The following is a 21297-nucleotide window of genomic DNA, read 5'->3' as shown; positions in this document are numbered from 1 at the left end:
AACAATCATTTTTTCACACAAGGCCATGTAGGTTTGGATTTTTTTCTCCCTCAATAATAAAAACTGCATTTTGTGTTTACTTGTGTTGTCATTCACTCATATTTAAATTTGTTTGATGATGGGAAATATTTAAGTGTGACAAACATGGGAAAAAAAAAAAAGAAAGTTCAACTTATGAATACCGTCATTGCCATTTACTTTCTCTAAAAAAAACGATTAAAACTGGAAAATTGATTCTTTTGGGGGAAATTCTGATTGTATTTTAAGGCGTAGCCCTAGTTGTCGCCCACCTTGCTGTACATGAACCTCTGCAGCTCCAGTTCAGCGATGCCCAACTGGCCGTCCTCTTCAGTCAGACACCAGCGTGCTTGAGCGAAGTAGATCTCTGTCCTCCTTGCCACGCTCACATCCTCCGGTGGTTTGCGGAGCTCCAGTTTGTTGGCCCGCTGCAGCTGAAAGTCCTTAAAGCACCTGAGAAGGAACAAGTTGTTAAGCATATTTGGCCCCAGGGCCATACTATGCCCACCCATGGTTTAGACCCATGAGTTGGCGCAGAAGTGGCGAGGACCTGATGAGGATGTTGAGCTCCTCGCTCTTCATCTGCATGTCGTTCTTCTCTTGGTTGAGCTGATTCTGCAGCTGCGTGTTGATCTCGTTCAGCTCGTCAATGCTCAGCTCCTCGGATTGTGTCTAGAAGATGGTGATCAACAAAGAAAGGATAGGACAGGGATGGGGAAGATGGACACAGAGCCTTAGAATTCATGTCACATTAAAAACAAATTCATCGTTAAGCCACTTTCAACGTGTTGAATGAATATATGTGAAATTTGCTCTTTAAAACATTTTACAATAGTCATCTCTATTGTTTAGTCTAAAATGGCAACGCTGCACAAAAAGCAACATTTGTTCCTAGCGACAAAAAAAAGCATCATAAACCATTAAAAATGCCATTTTTTAAACCCCACATTTCTAATGTTGACAACAAATATTATTAGCATTTCAATTTGGACTATGTTCTACTATTGATGTTTGATAATGCTGTGCATGTAAAAATAAAGTGGCTGCGTATGCATTTCTATTTCATTCCCGCTGACTGCTAGAAGGCGGTGCTGAAAGCACTGAATATTCCCTTGGCGCATGTGCAATTCAAGTATGCATTTAAAAAAATATTCTTCTGCCAGAGAGGTATTATATTCTTAACTTCAGAATAAAAACTAACAAAACTAACAAAATACAGATAATGTTTTGATCATATGGGTAGAAGCAAAATCATGTATTGTAAAAAGGCATTATACATAGGTAGAAGGGTTTTCCAGAATTCTGAGGTCAACTTTGGGGGTGCGTATTATACATGGGTGCACATTATACATCAGAAATTACGGTAATTGTTTTTGGCAATAAAGAAAAGAGGATTGCTGTTAGTAAATACTTGGAGTCACTCTCTTTAAAAACTAAAGACCAAGTCTGAAACCTTGATGTACTGATAGATTCCGACCAGACTTTCAAATCAAATAAATTATTAAAACTGCCTTCTACCATCTGAAGAACATATCCAGAGTGAAGGTTTGCATGTGCCAAGCAGAGAAGGAGAAGCTCATCCATGCTTTTATCTCAAGTAGACTTGACTATTATAATGGTCATCTGACTGGACTCCCCCAAAAGAGCATGAAACAGCTGCAGCTCATCCAGAATGCCGCAGCTTGGGTTCTGACCAGAACAAAGAAGTCAGAGAATATTACTATAATTCTAAAGTCTTTACACTGGCTCCCAGTCAGCTTTAGAATATATTTTAAAGTTCTGCTACTGGTCTATAAATCACCAAATGGTTTAGGTCTTGAATACATGAAAGAAATGCTAATGGAATATAAACCCGGAAGGGCTCTGAGATCGACAGAAGGAAGACCTGCTGAAGAAATAAATGGTCAAATGGTGGAGCAACGGTCAAATAGTGGAGCAAAGCAAACATGGTGAAGCAGAATGTAGCTATTATGCTGCAGAAAAATGGAATAAGTTACCAACAGAAGTGATGTCAACCCCAAGTGTGAATGTTTTTAAGTCCAGGTTAAAAACTCTTCTTTTTTTCCTCATGCTTTTTAGAGCATTTCTACTTTTAAATGATATTTCTTGCACAGTACACTGTTTTAATTGTACTCTTATTCTTTCTTTTAGATGTTTATAAGCTGTTTTTTTTCTCTTTTTTAAAATGCTTTTAATCATGTAAAGCAGATTGCGTTACCTTGTGTATGAAATGTGCTATATAAATAAATTTCCTTTGCTTTGCTTCAAACCAACCTAAGAGCCGATGACAGAAAAAAAAAGCTTAACATTGAGCTAAAACTTCACCGTAGCAACTTTACATCACAATGAATTGGGACAGAATTCACATAAATGTTGTCTCACAGTATCACAAACACTAAGCTTGTGCTTCATTGGTGGGTAAGGAAACAGATCGACGTTTTATAGCATTTGGTTCCATTAAAAAAAAAATATATATATAATATATATATATATACACACACACACACACACACACACCACCGGTGCCTTATGAAGTTACTTTTCGTGCCAAAATGCTGAGTTCCGGCGCGTACCCTTCAAAATAAAAGGGTACAAGCTTAAAACAGGAAGTCAAGTTAAAACTTGCACATATAAACCATTTGACATGATAAAACAGTCCCAAATAACTATTTTAACAATGCTATAGTTAACTTTTAGCTGAAACATTCATTAATAAATATTAAGTCAATTGGGTTAGTTCCACACGCATTGCCTTTTAGTTTATAGGTTTGATATTGATACTGGTTATAAAGAACCCCGAGTCAAATGTTCATTTTAGTGTATGCTGTGGGTTGCTAAGAAAATGGATGTTCATAATTTGGACATCCTTTATTTAAAACATGCAAACTTTTTTGACCCAGACCCCTAAAAGAATCAGAATCGAGAATCGTTTGTAACCGGAATTGAAATAAGGAATCGGGACTGGAATCGCTCAAATTCAAATGATGCCCAACCCTAGCAACAACTCACTCTAATGTTGGAGTAAATCTGCTTTTCCAGGCGTCTTATCTGGGCTAGGTGTTGCCTGACTGCCTCCTGGAGATGTAGGATGCTGCTGCGCTGCTCTTCAGGGTTACTGGAGATCTCCAGCTGGAAGCGCACACGCTGTTTCTTCTCACTGTGCTCCTGCATGTGGATCATCGATGGAAAGCATAAAGACATGATCATCAAGGTAAACGTAGCTTGAAACAGCTGCTCTTGTATCAGCCCACCTTGCGTCTTGGCTCCACGTGGAGCAAGAGGTTATTTACGATGTCCAGGATCATGGCATACTGAACAGGGTTGGTGGATATCTCCAGGTCGTGGTGAATGAGGGTGAACGTGTCCACAGCGCCTGGGAAATAAGCACAATTGTGAGAAAATTTATACCGCAAATGCAGAATCTGTATGAGCACCACACATACCGGCCTGTTTCTTCAGCAGGTCTTCCTTCTCGCAGTGGTTCCTCAGTTCAGGGGGCTTAATCTGTGTGGTGAGCTCGGGGTTGATGTCGTGACTGTAGCTGATGTAGTGCATTCGGCAGCTGCAACGCGAGATGATGCGTTGGACCTGCTGGGTCTCGTTCACCTGCGCTGGCTGGTTCCAGTCTGTGTGGACACACAACAGAAGATCTTATATCTCGTTGGTTGAAATGTGTATATAAACTACTCACAAAAAGTTTGGGATGTTCAGCTTTCAGGTGAAATTTCACAATGAACCTAAAATGCACTATAACCTGTGCAAGTAAACTTAATTTGACTTTCTGTAAACCTTTGCACATGTCCAACTGTTAAATGTTTCAGTACTTTAAGCACAACTTGCTCTTCTCTTTCAAGGAGATGAACAGCAAAATTCATAACAGGTGTCGATCCATGAATCGACCAGTACATTTCCAAAGATGTCCACTTCAATGCCAATCAGCCACTCTTCCAGTCTCTCTGATGCAACCTGCTGATGACATTCTATGACACTAAGTTCAGTGGCCACTTCCCACTGAGAACATCCTGTTTGAAGCCTCACAATGACGAGGAACTGTTGATCATTTGTTCGGTGTTGTCTTGGTCAGATCATGTAAAAATGTGAACAGCATGATGAAGAGGACTGTTTAAATGCCAATTCTAATTGAACCAGGAAATTTATTGCCAAATTACATTCACCTGTACATGGCATAATGCATTTTAGATTCATCCTGAAATTTTACCCGGAAGCTGATATCCCAAACCTTTTGTGAGTAATGTGTGTGTCTTCAGTCATACCTGTAGTGGTGCTAACCATTCCACCTACAGCCTGGCCGCTCTCCATCAGCTCCAGCACAGAGTCAAGATTCCGCTGCCGGTGCTCCTCAATGTTTTTCACCTGAATAGAAAGTCAAAATGTGTAATGTCATGACAAACACATACATATTACTTTGTATCATCTAGAGATTTCTAGCAGTTTGAGGTGCATATTTTTCAGAGCGGTATTGTCATCACACACACAAGACCTGTGGTTAGGCTTTAAACTTTTGGAGTTATTTGAGTTTCGTGTTTAATGGTGAGTCATCAAACTTCGTAGCCATGCTCTGTCCACATGCATTGATAAAAACTCAAACTCATGGAGTTATTTGAGTTTCGTGTTTAACGGTGAGTCATCAAACTTTGTAGCCATGCTCTGTCCACATGCATTGATAAAAACTCAAACTCCGAGGTTTAATTTGATACGAATTGGACAAAATCATTACGAGTCGTCCGTCTCAAAGGCACCTCTGGAAATGACCTAATTGACCCTAAAAGGGACTCCTCTAATCAAAATGGATGACTTTCTGTGTCTCACTGCCCAGCCAGAGCTTAGCCCACCTCCAGCCACAGCTGCCTATCCTCCTGCTCTGATGGGTTGGGCTCCATGGTGGCGAAGTACTGCATGCCGTCCAGCAGGCAGGTCCAGGTGGTCTTCTGCTTCAGGGTGTCGTTGTACCAGGCCGGGTGGTGCTCACACTGCAGCAGCTGGGCCTTGGCCGCAGATACTAGCATGCAGCCGGCCGTCTCGGTGCCACGCAGCATCATCTGCGTGTGGAGCAGGACTCTTAAACCACTGAACCATCATGACTAACTCATTCAGGGCCTGATTTACTAAGTGTTTGTGTGTGGGAAAAATGGGCCTTGATTGATCACGCAAACAGATGTGGAAGCTGATGTACTAACCGAGTGAACCCAGGATTGCGTCTGCCAAACGTGCAAAATTGCACTGCAGTTCATTTTGCGAATTCTTGGAGGAGTCTATGAAATTTAATTCATTTAGCACACGCAATGTGATTTAGCAAACCCAAGACAAATTCCGATGGCTGATTTTGCATCTTTAAATACTACATCGAAAGGCAGGTGCAAACCAGCATGCACATGTTCAGGCAAAATGAGAGGCGGTGGTGAGAACTTTTCCAGTTGATTAAATATTTTTGAAATGCCCCCAAAAATTATCGTGACATATCGTCTAATCAACAATGCAATTTTGGAGCTTCTGAATGGGCTAAGGGCTGATATGGAGCCAGTCACAAGAAGGAGTCGTGCCATATCATCTATAACAACTCTGTATTTCCTTGCTTCTTGCATCATTTCAGTGCACTGTAAGAATTGGTACTGGCCTCTTCTCCCAGTTGTTTGGGTTTTTTCCCCAAAGTTTTGAACACAGTGTTAAACAAGCTCGGCAGATACATCCAATTGCCACACACTCGGGCTGAGTTAAATCAAACACAACTTGGCTACAGTTTCTGGCTTCCCCAAAATAATCGGAGTGATATATTTATTATCTTGCGCAAACCCTTGAAATTCCATCACTTCAAACTTCATATTACAGGTCTGGTGCTCTCCCACATTTTTCATGGTGAAAAAAACCAGAGCTACCTAAAGTGTAAAACCCTCTTTTAAATACAGTTGTCTCCACCACTTTTACACTTGTTTTCAACACTGCGCACAATCTTTTAGTGTGAGTGGATACACAGTTCAGCGCCTGCTATTTGGCATCTCAGTAAAAGATCGCAATAGGTGTAGATCACTCACAACACGCCTACCAACAATGCACGCAATCTTTGAGTAAACGTCCAATTTAGCATCCGCTATTTGGGATCTTAGTAAATCAGGCTGTCAGCGTGGTTATGAAGGTAGTTTACCTGGCAGTTGACCAACTCAATAAACCAGTTTCGGTTGTAGACGTCATCGGTCTGGCAGGCTGCGATTCCACAGAGCTGGTCACTGACCCCTGAGTCCTCTTCGGAAAACACCACAAACTTGTCTGTTTCCTCAATGAGCTTCTGGAGCATTGATGTTCCTAGAGAGAGAAGGGAGCGGAATAGAAAGCATCTTTCCCCAGCTTTGCGCATCATTTCCAGTCGTTATGCTTATTAGTGCATGGTGGCGGTTATTAAGAATAACTGGCGAGCGGAGAGTTTGCATCAATTATATGATACATTGAGCATAACTGTACATTTTTTGACTGGATTTATTTGAAATTTACTGCTGTGGTCTTTATGCATGTAGCACTTTTGTGTTCGGTGTAAGGTAAGAAGAGCAATCACAATGATATGTACATTCCGTGTGCACACATGCAGTTTTTTTTACTCTGGATTATTTCTAATCATTTTAATGTGAGTACGCACTAATCTTTTAAATGAGCAAAACTGCAGTCCTCACCCTCATGTGGACTTTTCTCTGCTCGACTGAGGGTGGGCGCAACTGGCGTGGGAGGCTTTGCGGTGGGCGAGTAGTTTGAAGGTGAGCGCTTGAGCTTCTTGGCCTGCAGCTGCGTGTCTATGCGCAGGCCCTTCAGTGCCTCCGTGGAGAGGTTTCTCTTAAGGACTGAGGCCTTTTTGTAACCGTCGTACAGCCCGAATGCTATATTCCTGTTGATGGTGGTCCAAGAGGCGCGCAGGTCCACCAGGCGCAGCTTGTGAGTGTATGTGGCGTTGGTCTCGTCCTTCAGGGTCACGTCCTGTCAAGAACAAAACACATCACACAAAACACCACACCTGATAGCAGCCAACAGATTTACAGCGTCACCTCTTCCATGCGGTTGCTCTGTCGCTGGTAGCTCAGGGAGGAGAGGCTGAGCAGGTGGGTCTTGTTCACCTGAGCGTTGATCTGGTGGTCAGCCGTCTCGTCCCACGTGGAGGCCATCAGGTGCACCGTCACCTGCGACAGGTCACTCACCATTTGAGTCACGTTCCATTCGGAGATCAGCCTTCTCATCACGGTGCCAGCTGTTTGAGCAGACATGCATGTTGCTATAAAAAAATGTTTTTATATTCAATTAAAAATTGTATTCAAATACCCTGTGGAATTAGCCTCTGAGCCCCTCGAGTGAAGATGTGGCCTTTGCTACACTCCAGTTGGATACCTCTTTGCTGGGCAAATGACGCCCAATAGTGCACCTGACACAAATGCAGAGAAAAGGATTCAGTCGACAAGGATGACACTTATAACAATTTACAACAGTTCCCAGGTGTTTTAATACAACGTTACATGACACAATATACCACCAAAGATCAACAATTACAGGACGCTTTCAACCCACGCCCAGTCACAGTCAGAGGATCTGAGTGTGGGGGCAAGATTATGTAAATTAGCCACACCCTGTTTTGTCACAATTCGGCAAAATTCAGAACTGCTCACTAACAAGAAGTCTTCAGAAATATGCAGTTCACAAAAGAATTACTTACTATTTCTCACCTAATTGGGGGGCATCAAACTACTGTTTTACAAGATATTAAAACGTAACATCTCCACAATAGGTCCCCTTTATGTGATTGTGTACATACTGTAATGAAATGAGCACAGGCAACACATACTTGTAGTTGTGGGAAGGCAGCCGTGTAGGACATCTGCTTGTAATGTTGACCCATCTTCCTGCGCACGGGCCTGAGGCTGTGGAAGAGATTTCCCCTGCATATGGGCCGAGACACACTGGTCCACGTGGCCCAGAAGTTCTGCATCCAGCGCAGAGTGCTGCTGTACAACAAGATTCTCGGCTGGAATGATTCTGGAAAAGGAGAGCCAAACAGAGAATGTAAGGATGGTTTTAAAGTGGCGCTCATACATGCATACACTCCCACACACACAAACATACAAAACACACAGACACTGTACAACATCTTTGACACACACACTCACCAAGGCCACAGTGCTGGTTAAGGTCCATGGTGATGGACAGGTTTAGATTCTCCGAGCGAAACGCCCTATAGGAGTCATGAAGCTGTCCCGAGGTCACATCTGCAACATTCTCTGCAGAGCAGAGCGTGATGGTGTGGTGATCATGAGGGTTGCCATGGCAGAGCCACTGTAGGTCAAGGGTCATACACAAATTGGGCAGGTGCAGAAAGCAGATGTCGTCGTACCTTAGATGGAGACAACAAAGTCATATGAAGTACATTGAACCAATTGTGTCAATTGTGATGCACAGCTGTTGCAGCGGAGAAGATCCGGTCAATTTTCAAAGTAAAACACATTTGACACGCAAAAACGCAATACAACGGACATTATATAAATTGGTCATTGCTTCTATGCGGCCCGGTAACAAATGCCTCATGGATCGGAACCGGTCCGCCGACCAGGGGTTGTGGACCACTGGTTTACATGACGAAAATGTACTTCTGATCGGTTTGGCAAAAGGAATATTGCACACTTGTGAAACCGAATACAATTCCATTCAGATTTGGCTTGTTTATTCTGATTGAGGTGTTTATATGGAGTATGTTCCACTTGGTTTTGGCTTCTAAACCAATTATAATCAGAATAGAAGGCTCCATGTAGATGTGTCTGCTGCGTGAGCGACATGCACAGATCCGCTACACCAATTGACAAAGTGTAATCTGGTGGATTGTTGATGGAAGTGCTGTCACTACCAGTGAGAATACAATATAATCTTTATAGGTTGGGTATGGTTAAATTAGCCGCAGAGTGGTGGGTTCATTTGCAGTTTGGACATGGCGAGGTGAACAACTCCTGCTCTGGAGTGAGTCTCACAGTCTCCAATAACAGCACAAAAAGTGGTTAGATCTGTTGAGCTTTTGCTTTTTTCCGAAAAGCAGTTGCTTTAAGGGTTTGGAAAAATAGCTAAATATAGTGTCAACGTCGCTAAATATAGCATAAAAGTGGCTACGTTGGCAACACTAAGTAGCAGTCACTTTGTCGCAATTCCCTAGCACTTTATTCCGGATTTGCATGAGCAAGGTCCCTCCTCCTCCTCCTCCTCCCAAATCAGTGATTTGAACCAGTGTGTGACGAGTGGATGTTAAGACCCCTATCTCACTGGTGGAGATATCGCCGAGACAACTGAGACTGATCAGTCAGTATATTCTTTAAATAAATATATAATGTACAGTCTCCTCCAATTTGGAACGGCAAGGTCAATACCCTCGGTCGACCTGTTCGATGTCTGTTGCTCAGTACCCCAGTAGTTTTCTTTTTCTTTTTCAGGGCATTCCAAATTGTTGTATTGGCTATGCCCAATGTTTGTCCAATAGCTATGACCGATTTTCCCTCGTCTCAGCTTCAAAATAAATTGCTTTTATCCCATTGACAGCTCTCTGGTCTTCGTGTTTGCTGAACAGAAATGCAGTTTTCACAGGTGAAACCCAAAGCCAAAAACAAGCACTATCTAATGTTTAAGCAATAAATCTAAACGGAAACACATGAGCAACTAGAAACACCCATCAGTCACATGTTCCAATAAATTTGATCACTTAAAAAGTGGGTGGCTTCAAACAAAAAGTGCTCTGTCCTGAGTTGCTTAACACATCTAGAGTGTGTGTGTGTGTGTGTGTGTGTGTCTGTGTGTGTGTGTGTGTGTGTGCTCCACGCTCAGTTGGCGGAGAGCAGACACTGGGACAGTCCTCTAATGAGGAAAATGCATTAAGCGTCCATAAAATCTAAAATATTGGGATGATCGTTCTGATAGTTTCAGAGGATGGATTACTATACATAGATAGAGATGTCCTTACACATATTGGTGACAATTGATTGCACTGTGACGTTAAGCAACGTTGAGCTTTTTCTATACCTGTTTATGTGCTGCAAGTTTGGGTGGGTGGTTGAGGGAGGAGAATAAGGGGGGTTGATTTTCTTGTAATTATGTGTGTCTTTTGACTTTCAATTTAAAAAAAATAAAAACAATTAAAAAAAATACACCTGGAAAATGTTCTATTATTTTTAAAAAAAGCATGTTTCCTTTAAGTTGAGATTTACTCAAACTAATCATACTCACTTTGATGCCGTCCTGACGTTGACATTCAAATCTCCTTTAAATACAAACTGGCCAGGGTCCCAGTCAAAGTTGAGCTTGCTCCACTCCCAGTGCAAGTTCTCTGTGGTGTTGTAAGGATCCTGTACAAATGCAAAGTTAGATTAGATCAGGTGAAAGGACAGTAGGACAGTCATTTTGTTAAACCTCCTGTGATGTTTCTGTTTCTCAGGAACAGCAATAATGTTACTGGGTCAATTTGACCCATTTTCAACAAGTGTCAGAAATGGAATTATCACCATTGTGGATGGCATTACTAACCATTTCAATCCATATTTGGTGCAAATGTGTCCTTTACCTCTCGCAGATCATAATTTGATGAGGATAATTCACTCATTAACCATAAAAAAATGGAGGCTTTCTAATGTACATGGTAAAAACCTACATTTAAAATTTTTACTTGCCAATGTTTTTTTTTTAATGTTTAATGGTCATAAGCATGAGACATGTCTTCAGGTCAGGCTCAAATTGACCCACCACTGCCTTAAAATTAATGTAAATCATGAGGATTTATATGAGCATCTGAAATGAACTACGTGCTAGCTGAACCCACCTGTTTTTTCCCCCCACTTTAAAATGGGTCATGAAACAATACAATAGGGTTATTTCCTGTGTTTCCTTAAATAGTTGCCCCTACTCTAATAGATGCTATGTCTCAATTCGACCTGAATAAAAAATTAGGGACGCATGATAACTAACGGCACCGATAACTATCGACCAATATTGGGAAAAATTTACATTACACGGATTGATCTGATATTGAAAAAAATGGACACGAACATGCTATTTTTGGTACCGTAAAAATTTGTTGTCAAGCCGTTCGCCTTTGGCAATGGGATTAGAACTAGGAAGCTCACTAATTCCTTGTGGCCCATGAAAGCGACTTGCCTATGATGGTGGTGGTTTGTATTCCTCAAAGTTAACACTGCTGCCATGCCTCTCTCTCTTTCTCTCTCTCTCTCTCTCTCTCTCTCTCTCTCTCTCTCTCTCTTTCTGCGCTCAATGCCACAATAGATATAACCATCACAACACAGCTGCCACGTCAATGCCTCACATTCAACATGGCCACCACGTAGGCACATCCTTTGGAGCTGGATACATTTTTGTGAATATCAGTGACCTGGAAATACATCAGCCCCATTCTCTGCCTGTATTGCGCCACAGCGCCAGTAAACAACAGCAACCAATTCTGGAACTGACAGACTTTGTCAACATCAGTTTAAGTGAGAAATTGAAACTATGTTTGGACACACTGTTCAGACAGACAGTCCGTTTTATCCGATATCTGTTACATCTGGGTTCGTTTTATCGAGGGTCCACTGTATATTGCTCCAATTTACGCGCTCCAATTTTCCATCAGTTTGAGGGTCTTTGGCCTGGAAATGATAAAAACCTTTAAAAAATATATATCGGTTATCGGCATTGGTTTGAAGAAGCAGCAAGTTATCGTATCGGTGGCAAAAAACAGGTATTGTGGATCCCTGGAATAAATAAATGCTTTCCTTGAATAGACATTGCTCTTTTCCCCACCAGGAAAAGAAAAACTATAATAAACGATAATCATAAATCATATATGCTACTGCTCACACACCGACCTTTAAATGTTAACTGCTGAGCCCATTTGGACTGATTTTGCTTGTCAAAACAGGAGCACCTACCTCCAACAGTCACCTGCTAATTAAACAGGGATTATTATATTCTGTAGTTTTACCTCTGTGGCGAGTTGATGCAGATTGGCCTGGTCAATATCCATGACCCAGTGACCGTGTAGCAAGAGCCGACTTTTGTCCCACCAAGCGAGCAGAGGTGAGGGGTCTGCTGTCAGTTTGCTGAGCAGGTCAACCGACTGGCCAATCAGAGTCCATGCCGGGTCCCAACACGGTCCCCAGACGATGGTGTAGAGGCAAATGTTGGCTGCAGAAACAGTAGTCAGTCTTTAAAGTGTAAGAGAAACTACATACAGTATAACAAGAAAACAACAACAAAATAATCATTCTTATCACACCACACAACACACAAACAATGTTAACACACGTCAGGAAATTCACTCATAACACACCCCACAACACAGGATAATCTATTGAGAGACATCTGCTAATCGGGCCACTTTGATCACAGGGGAGGGAAAATGCTGATTGTCGGTGTGTGTGTACCCTGTTAATGTTACATGCAGTACATGGAAAACATTGTGAAATCACAGGAACTCACATTTAAAGTCGTAGTAGAACTTTAGAGGTGGAATATTCCTGTACACTGTCATGTTTCCCCATGGTGGGCCAAGCGGAACTGTTTCTTTGCGGTGAGCCCTGGCCTGTCCATCCTGCTCCGTCCCGATCAGCCGTCCTGACAGCGACCAGTCGCGGATTTCAAACAGGTAGCGCGGGTAGTCCCGAATTCTCACTGGAGAAAGAGAAACAACTATGAGGTATTGAATCAGCAGTTATTCGTTCCGATATGGTGAAACTAACAATGGAGGGAAGTACTGGAAATGAAGTACAAATACTTCTTTGTTTTTTCCCTACTTAAGTTGATTTATTTATTTTTTTAAAACCACATTTTTTTTTCTTTTTGCCTTTATGCCCCACATTTGAAAAAAATACAATATCTGTAAATTTTACTTATTTGTCAAAATAGCCTTTTTACTTTTTTAGCCCATGTGGATGACATGTCACAAGATGTACAGAGAGAGGTAAAGTCAACAAGTGCGACTACATTGCAGAGTCTGAATTTTGTTTTAGTTTAACTTAAGTACATAAGTTGGATCGGTAGTTCTACTTTCACAAGTTTTTTTTTTTTTTGTTTGTTTGTTTTTTTTTTTTTTTACACAAGTATCTGTACTTCTCAAGTACAAAGTGTGAGCACTTTTGCCATCTCTCGGAACTAACCCAAAAATGAAGCCAGTTTGAACTTGACAGCGCGGCACCACTGGACAACCAAGGGGAGCCCCTCTCTTGGGAAGGGGCTGATCCTATCGATGTCCATCAGCTGCTCTCTCACCCTCTCTGGGCCATGAAGTGACTGGTCAGCCAGGACGACCAGCTCCAGGTCGGAAATGGTCCACGTCAACAGCGACTTCCTCATGGGCGTGTTGGAGTAGAGGCGTCGCGAGCGCTGGATGTAGATTTCGATGTGTTTCTTCTCCAACGAGCTGTACAGCTCCTCAATTTTCCTGGCGGGCAGAAGCTCGCCATGCTGCTTGCGCAGGTCGGCCACCTTCTTGTCCAGAAGCTGCAGACGCTTGGCGCTCTCCTTGCTCTCGTCCTTCATCAACTCATAGTTGTCGCGCAGTTTGATTTCGAAGATATCGTCCAGGAAGACGAAGGAGAACTGACTGATTTTGAAGATGAGGTCCGGTGGCAGAAGCTGCTGGACAGAGGAGGGTGGGCCCGATGGGCCGTGCAGGCTCTTCAACCACTTCTGCACGCTGATAGCCCTGTCGAAGGTGTCTGAGAAGTTGTACTGGTAAGGTAACTCCACGGAGAGGAGCGGGCAAGTGAAAACCCACACACGATTGTGAGGTGTGGCGAGGGAGGGGAAGTTGTTCCTGTGCAGCTGCATCTCTGGCAGCTCATAGTGTGACTCCGCATCCAAGCCCTTGAAGGAGACGATATCATGGCCATCGAAGTTGAACGTCAGGGCAGGTGAGCGCACATGTAACGAACCGGCATGCTTGGAGAGGGACAATGCTTCGACGTGGATGAGGATGTAGTTGCACTCCCCCACGTGTGCCGTCACACGAGCCCCCCCTAGTTCCAGCAGCACACTCAGACCTCTTTGATCGCCTTTGTCTGGTTTGACCAGGCACTTGTCTTCTCTTTCACGGCAGAGTATATGCCAGCAATCCAGTGCTTCCGTCACATGCTGATACAAGAACATGTGGTCCGGAGGCATCCATACAACAGCCAGATCTTCTTCACACTGAACCTGATAGAAAAACACTTGTTAACCCTTACATGTATGTAATAGTGATGTGATGTAATTATGCCTTAAAGGAAACATTATGAATTTTTTCCATCCATCCATCCATCCATTTTCTACAGTGGTTGTCCTCATTAGGGCTAAGTGAGCTGGAGTCTATCCCAACTGAGTTTGTGTAAGAGGCAAGGTACAACCTAAAGTAGTTGCCAGCATATTGTAGGGCACAAATAGAGAAACCACCATTCACACCTATGGGCAATTTAGAAATCTACAAAGACCCTTAAACTGACATGCATGCATTTGCAATGTCGGAAAAAGCAAGTGTAATGGAAAATTTCTGTCTTTCATTGTATGATTTGAAAAGTTGACGCGAACTCTTTGCAAAGATAATGAACTGCCCAAATTACTTTGTTTCCAATGGTTTATCAGAACGAGTAAATAATTCCACAATGCCACAGTACCCAAGAAAATCCACACAAGAACAGAGAAAACAATCCAACTCCACACAGGAGGACTTGAGCCCAAATTCGAACCCGGAACCTCTAGACTGTGAGGCAGATGTGCTAACCACCATGTCACTTTTCATTTTTTCACCATGTAAAAGAGTTCCTAGGTGTCTTTATAAAAAAGTATGTTACATGCTTTTGTCAAAATACCCCAAGGATCAAGAATGAAAGCAAACTTTTCATCCTTTTTTTAAGCCTGGCTGAATTTGGCCTGTTTTTAGGGGGCGGTCTTTTCTCTTGCCATTTTGGGTCAACTCCAGGGCTTTGACGAACTTCGAAAAGGGAATTTCTTCAAGTGAGCCCTGAATTATTTATTTACAACAAATAATGTAACTTTGTTCATGGACCCATGTCAACAAAATACAGTGTAGTGACATGCTGAAAAATTAAATGCTCTTCCACTCAGTGCGAGGGCGTGTATATCACATAATTACCTTTTTTATTTAATTAGTAATGTATCATAGATAATTTCACACTTGAGACTATGACATAATTACCTTTTTTTATTTAATTAGTAATGTATCATAAATAATTTTACACTTGAGACTATTTGTGTCCCGGGATACACGTCATGGAAACAATGAGTCCCTGCAATTTATCATCACGGAATAAAGATACAGTAAACCTCCGCTACATCGCAGTTCTTGCTTCGCGGTCCCGCTATATTGCGGATTTTTATGACAGTTGTTACTCTAATCTACTACAGTTTGCACAATATTGTTGTGTTATCCATTGCGCGGGCTCTCTCTCAATATATTTTATGTTTAGGCCTCCCACAGTAGCAAATTTTTTAGAACAATATATTTTCACAAAAACTTTCAAGATAAACAAAAGTATCGATGTTTTTTTTTTTTTTGCCACTGATATAATGATATTAGAGCATAATAAAGAACATAGCTTACAAATTCTGCCCTGGTAATCAAACATACAAGCACAACTGTTCTCTCATTTACTAAATAAAAGTAAGGCTGCATTTCACAATAAGAGCAAGTAAATAAAACAAGAAAGTTGTGTGTTCAAATAAAGTGCTGAACTTAAAAAAATAAAGTTTGAGTTCCCCCTTTTCTGTTTGTCATCTTGACAGAACAGTGAAGACTCAAATAATTTTATATATTATAATTTAACAAATCTTAACTGAACCGGACTTTTACTTTTAGTGGATACTGACTCACTGAAGCACCTCAGCATGCACACACAAGGCTCAAAATATTTTTTTTCCGTTGAGCAGCTTTGCCAATCATTTCTTCATTTGAGGGGCAACTTTCTAATTTTGATGAGCAATTTTTTGCGACTTAATCGCACAAGGACCTGAAGCAAGGACTTTATGAAACAATAAAAGTATGACAATATAATGGGGGGGTTGAATGTTCGGCTGCAGCGAAGGAATATTTTAGCACTCGAGTATCCTAGACAGAAAAGTCTATCAAACAATTAATTATTTGGATGAACTATATATTTTTTGGGGTTAAAGAGCAATTTTGAATACAAAAGAGAAAAAAGGCCTTTCACTTAATAATGTACGACTTATTATTTTCCTTTTGTATATAACCCACAGTTTTTATTTCTTGAATTCACATTGTGCATCAAAGATAAGGCATGTTTTTAAAACATTTGTGCATCTTCACTTAAACAGCTAGCATTATAGCATTTTGTGACATATTAATACATTAGGTTCACGGGTGTGCATTTATGAGTTTAGACCAGCTAACTAGGAACAAGACAAATATTCTTTGTACTATTGCAAGTTTTGGAAGTGTTCAATTTGTTCAAACTAAAATAAAGAAACCTCGAGAGAGAAAAATATTTCCTTAATCTCACTTCACCAAAACTCTCCTCTGTTTGGGTATATGTTGATGATCCATTTTACTCTTATTCCTCTCTGGCCACATTTGCCACATTTTTAACCTACTTGACTCTAAGTTTTGTCACTTACAGATCATCAGATTGGCCATATGTCACACAGTGACTGCACTGAGCAAAAAGCTCACTGTATGTACTGTTATGGTTGTGTTATACTGCCCTTGTCATGGTAAAATAAATAAATGAATAAATAAAAATGAATAAAAAGCCACACATTCGACGGTGCTCATAATTAAAGGAGACACTCCGCAGCCCGCAGTGTTAACGTTATGTTAGTAAAGTAGACCAACGCTAAGCTCACTGTTTTGTGCTGTTAATTTCTCCTGTCTCTCAGGTCCCTCTACACGGCATCATACCCGTCAGAGAGAAAGATCCGTCTTACAACGAATGGGTGCTCGCCTTGCATTTCACTATGAAATGCTAAAACACTTTCGCCATTTGTCTTTTTTCTCTCTCTCTTCGGAATCCGGCCTTGCATTTTGGAACAGCTGTATTCCCACTCCTCAATCGAATGCGTCACTTCTGCGTCTACGCCTTGGTGATGGAAGCGCCTTGTGTCACATACGCCACTGCCTGTTTCCGTCTTTGCGACCATGTCCGCGGTAAACCTGAGTTTCAGTTTTGCTTTTCAATGTTTTTTGATGCGCAGAATGCGAATTTTGACCCGCAAAGTGTGATGAGAGACCGCTTAATTCGAGCCTTGCACACATACGTAGGTAAAAAATGTTGTGGGTCAGTAGATGTAGATTCAGCATGCTTTTTGCATCCCTGATCATTTCTGTAATTCTCGGACGTGGGATGCACGTCAAACGACATCCTTGTGTATTTAATTAATTTTTGTCTTTTTATTTGATTGTAATTTTAATTAAATTGAATTAATTTCCAAATATAGTTAATCTTAATGGGAAATATTTAAAAAATGTAAATGTTACATCACTGACACATGAAACCAGCACACTGGTTAATATGTAACTACCTGCAGCGTGTGGGTGCTGAGGTGGTAACAGAGCGCCATGGCGGTGAGCCTGACAATCGGTTTGGCAATCTGAGAGGCAGGACAGCACATCTCCATGTTCTCTGTGAGCATCTTGATGGCGGAGAAACCAACTCCCTGCAGAGACACTCGGGTGCTCTCAGCTGAGCTCATCACTCTAACAGTATCCATCCGCAAAGACAGAGCTCCTAAATGGACAGTAAATATGCTTCACTCAAAAGAGAATACAAGGTGAAGACTGTTTAAATAAAACCTACCTGCTAGATGAGAGACTGTGAAAACGTTAACATCCTCCAAATGGAAGTCCAGTTTTAAAAGCAGAGGCGAGGATGAGGAGTGTTGCACCATATAGGCAAGAGGGGGAGACAGTGAGGGCTCATCAGAAAGCCTCTCTTGACCTGGAGCGTAGATGAAAGACAGCAAACGAGACAAACACAGCGCACAGGTTTCCGACAGCTCCACTTGGAGTCCCTTCAGGCTGGACTCCACACTTAGAGACGGAGGGCTGCCATTCAAGTCGCTGCTGGCTCGATTCCAGCTCCCCTTGATTGACAGGACAGTTATGATAAATTCAACACTCCAATAAATGCATCATGACTTGATTTTCTTACGTTTTTCTTACCTGAAGACCGAGGGAGTCGAGAATGAGTGCTTCACCCCACACGTGTTTGCTGGGAGGATGAGGGGCTTGTTGGATATGAGAGCCCTGGCCCACTCTCCACCAGAAATTGTCCAGGTTTAGCGTGGCCCGCTGGTGCACGTTGCGGGATTCTGGGCCATCTTGGTCTACCTTCAAGTCCGGAAGATGCTGCAGTTCTGCACATGCAAAAGGCATAAATAACATAATTGTAAGAATGCCAGAATGTTTGTCAAAAATGGTGAACCAGGTCCGCAATAAACAGTAAAATAAAATATGTTAGGGAAAAAAACCCAACTCATATACAACCCCAATTCCAATGAAGTTGGGACGTTGTGTTAAACATAAATAAAAACGAATACAAATCATGTTCGACCTATGTTTAATTGAATACACTACAAAGACAAGCTATTTAATGTTCAAACTGATCAACTTTATTGTTTTTAGCAAATAATCATTAACTTAGAATTTTATGGTTACAACACGTTACAAAAAAGCTGGGACAGCGTCATGTTTACCACTGTGTTACATCACCTTTTCTTTTAACAACATTCAATAAATGTTTGGGAACTGAGGACACTAATTGTTGAAGCTTTGTAGGTGGAATTCTTTCCCATTCTTGCTTGTATATATATATATATATATATATATATAAACATATAAACTGAAATATCACACAGCCATAAGTATTCAGACCCTTTGCTGTGACACTCATATATTTAACTCTGGTGCTGTCCATTTCTTCTGATCATCCTTAAGATGGTTCTACACCTTCATTGGAGTCCGGCTGTGTTTGATTATACTGATTGGACTTGATTAGGAAAGCCACACCCCTGTCAATATAAAACCTTACAGCTTACAGTGCATGTCAGCGTAAATGAGAATCATGAGTTCGAAGGAACTGCCTGAAGACCTCAGAGACAGAATTGTGGCAAGGCACAGATCTGGCCATGGTTACAAAAATAATTCTGTTGCACTTAAGGTTCCTAAGAGCACAGTGGCCTCCATAATCCTGAAATGGAAGACGTTTGGGATGATCAGAACCCTTCCTAGAGCTGGCCGTCTGGGCAAACTGAGCAATTGGGGGAGAAGAGCCTTGGTGAGAGAGGTAAAGAAGAACCCAAAGATCACTGTGGCTGAGCTCCAGAGATGGGAGAAAGTTCTACAAAGTCAACCATCACTGCAGCCCTCCACCAGTCTGGGCTTTATAGCAGAGTGGCCCGACGGAAGCCTCTCCTCAGTGTAAGACACATGAAAGCCCGCATGGAGTTTGCGAAAAAAAAAACACCTGAAGGACTCCAAGATGGTGAGAAATAAGATTCTCTGGTCTGATGAGACCAAGATAGAAATTGTCGGCCTTAATTCTAAGTGGCATGTGTGGAGAAAACCAGGCACTGCTCATCACCTGTCCAATACAGTCCCAACAGTGAAGCATGTTGGTGGCAGCATCATGCTGTGGGGGTGTTTTTCAGCTGCAGGGACAGGGAGAATGGTTGCAATCGAAGAAAAGATGAATGCTGCCAAGTACAGGGATATCCTGGACGAAAACCTTCTCCAGAGTGTTCAGAACCTCAGACTGGGCCGAAGGTTTACCTTCAAAAAAGACAATGACCCTAAGCACACAACTAATATACAGAAGGAGTGGCTTCAGAACAACTCCGTGACTGTTTTTGAATGGCCCAGACAGAGCCCTGACTTAAACCCAATTGACCATTTCTGGAAAGACCTGCAAATGGCTGCCCACCAACGTTCACCATCCAACCTGACAGAACTGGAGAGGATCTGCAAGGAGGAATGGCAGATGATTCCCAAATCCAGGTGTGAAAAACCTGCTGCATCATTCCCAAAAAGACTCATGGCTGTATTAGCTCAAAAGGGTGCTTCAACTAAATACTGAGAAAAGGGTCTGAATACTTATGGCTGTGTGATATTTCAGTTTTTCTTTTTTAATAAATATGCAAGAATTTCAACAATTTAGTTTTTTATTCTGTCAATATGGAGTGCTGTGTGTACATTAATGTAGAAAAAATGAACTTAAATGATTTTAGCAAATGGCTGCAATATAAAAAAAGAGTGAAAAATGTAAGGGGGTCTGAATACTTTCCGTACCCACTGTACACACACACACACACACACAAATATATATCAAACAAAAACAAAAAGCACCCATTGGAAAAAAAATATAAAAAGTGAAAATATTAATCAAGAAAAAAAAACATTGACATGTATCTTTCAAGTTGGATTCTTTCCATAATATCTATTTCTACAATAAAGAAACAAATCCTTTTTTTTGCATTACAGCCACAAGACGACACAACGTTAAGATTGTGTCCTACCTGCAAGGGCAGAATGGAAGCCGAGGGTGAAGGGCGTGGTGTCTCCAAGCTGCACCGACACGTTGAAGTTGGACATGGATGACGAGATCATCACAGGGGCGTCGAGGTGGGGCAGGCGCCTGAGGAAGAGGAGGGTGGGCAAAAAATCTAATGGACTATGCATGATCGACAGAATGATGCGGATGTGGATATGACACAAAAGAGATGGATTATCATGACTGCGGTGAGGTCATGATAATTATTATTATTATTATTTTTGCTATTGTCGCTTGCCTTTTTGGACGTGATGCCTCCCTGTGCATCAGTTGTCCCCATGGTAGCAGATTGAGCCAGTGGGAGAACTCCTGGTGACGATAGTGGACGATGCAAGTGTTGACTGCGAAGGAGCCAGAAATGTCCATGGATGTGACCTACAACCAAAAGAAATACATTTCAAAACTTTCTAGGCTTTCCTAAGACAACCAAGAAAAGTTTTCCTTGCCTGCAGGGATGTCTTGAGCATGTTTACACAGACAATTCTTTGCCTGCTTTGTGAGAGAAGAAGTCCATCTGTCAAAAAAAAAGGAATGTTACTTGTGAGCTCCTATGCATTTCATGTGAAGCCCAGCTGTGCACTGACCCTCCAGAAGGAGCTCCAGGCTGCTCTGTGGAAAGCTCAGCTCGGGAGTGAAGCTCTTGAGAGGAAGCTGCTCACTGTCACGAGCGTAGCAAAGCTTTAAAGACTTCAGCGTCCAGTTGAGGTGT

General features: G+C 41.8%; 1 protein-coding gene across 2 annotated transcripts in view; it reads right to left on the bottom strand.

Annotated features, from left to right (window-relative positions):
* Positions 1-21297, bottom strand: part of LOC133405596 (bridge-like lipid transfer protein family member 2) — a 40854-nt gene that overhangs the window by 11625 nt on the left and 7932 nt on the right. For both annotated transcript variants that reach the window (XM_061682712.1, XM_061682713.1), the window contains exons 10-33: positions 21173-21297; positions 21035-21102; positions 20827-20963; positions 20554-20672; positions 18203-18396; positions 17838-18123; positions 17563-17768; positions 13188-14226; positions 12511-12702; positions 12014-12216; positions 10267-10385; positions 8175-8398; positions 7853-8043; positions 7336-7435; positions 7065-7264; positions 6699-6996; positions 6179-6336; positions 4872-5078; positions 4293-4392; positions 3462-3644; positions 3270-3391; positions 3028-3183; positions 569-690; positions 291-471 (exon numbers count right to left, since the gene is read on the bottom strand). In XM_061682712.1, the coding sequence (XP_061538696.1) occupies positions 291-471; positions 569-690; positions 3028-3183; positions 3270-3391; positions 3462-3644; positions 4293-4392; positions 4872-5078; positions 6179-6336; positions 6699-6996; positions 7065-7264; positions 7336-7435; positions 7853-8043; positions 8175-8398; positions 10267-10385; positions 12014-12216; positions 12511-12702; positions 13188-14226; positions 17563-17768; positions 17838-18123; positions 18203-18396; positions 20554-20672; positions 20827-20963; positions 21035-21102; positions 21173-21297 (4930 nt within the window). The remainder of the gene's footprint in view (positions 1-290; positions 472-568; positions 691-3027; positions 3184-3269; positions 3392-3461; positions 3645-4292; positions 4393-4871; positions 5079-6178; positions 6337-6698; positions 6997-7064; positions 7265-7335; positions 7436-7852; positions 8044-8174; positions 8399-10266; positions 10386-12013; positions 12217-12510; positions 12703-13187; positions 14227-17562; positions 17769-17837; positions 18124-18202; positions 18397-20553; positions 20673-20826; positions 20964-21034; positions 21103-21172) is intronic.

The sequence above is a fragment of the Phycodurus eques genome, chromosome 7 (genome assembly GCF_024500275.1).
Source record: "Phycodurus eques isolate BA_2022a chromosome 7, UOR_Pequ_1.1, whole genome shotgun sequence".
NCBI lineage: Eukaryota > Metazoa > Chordata > Actinopteri > Syngnathiformes > Syngnathidae > Phycodurus > Phycodurus eques.
Note: the sequence above shows the minus strand (reverse complement) of the source record. Positions and strands in the feature narration are given on the sequence as shown.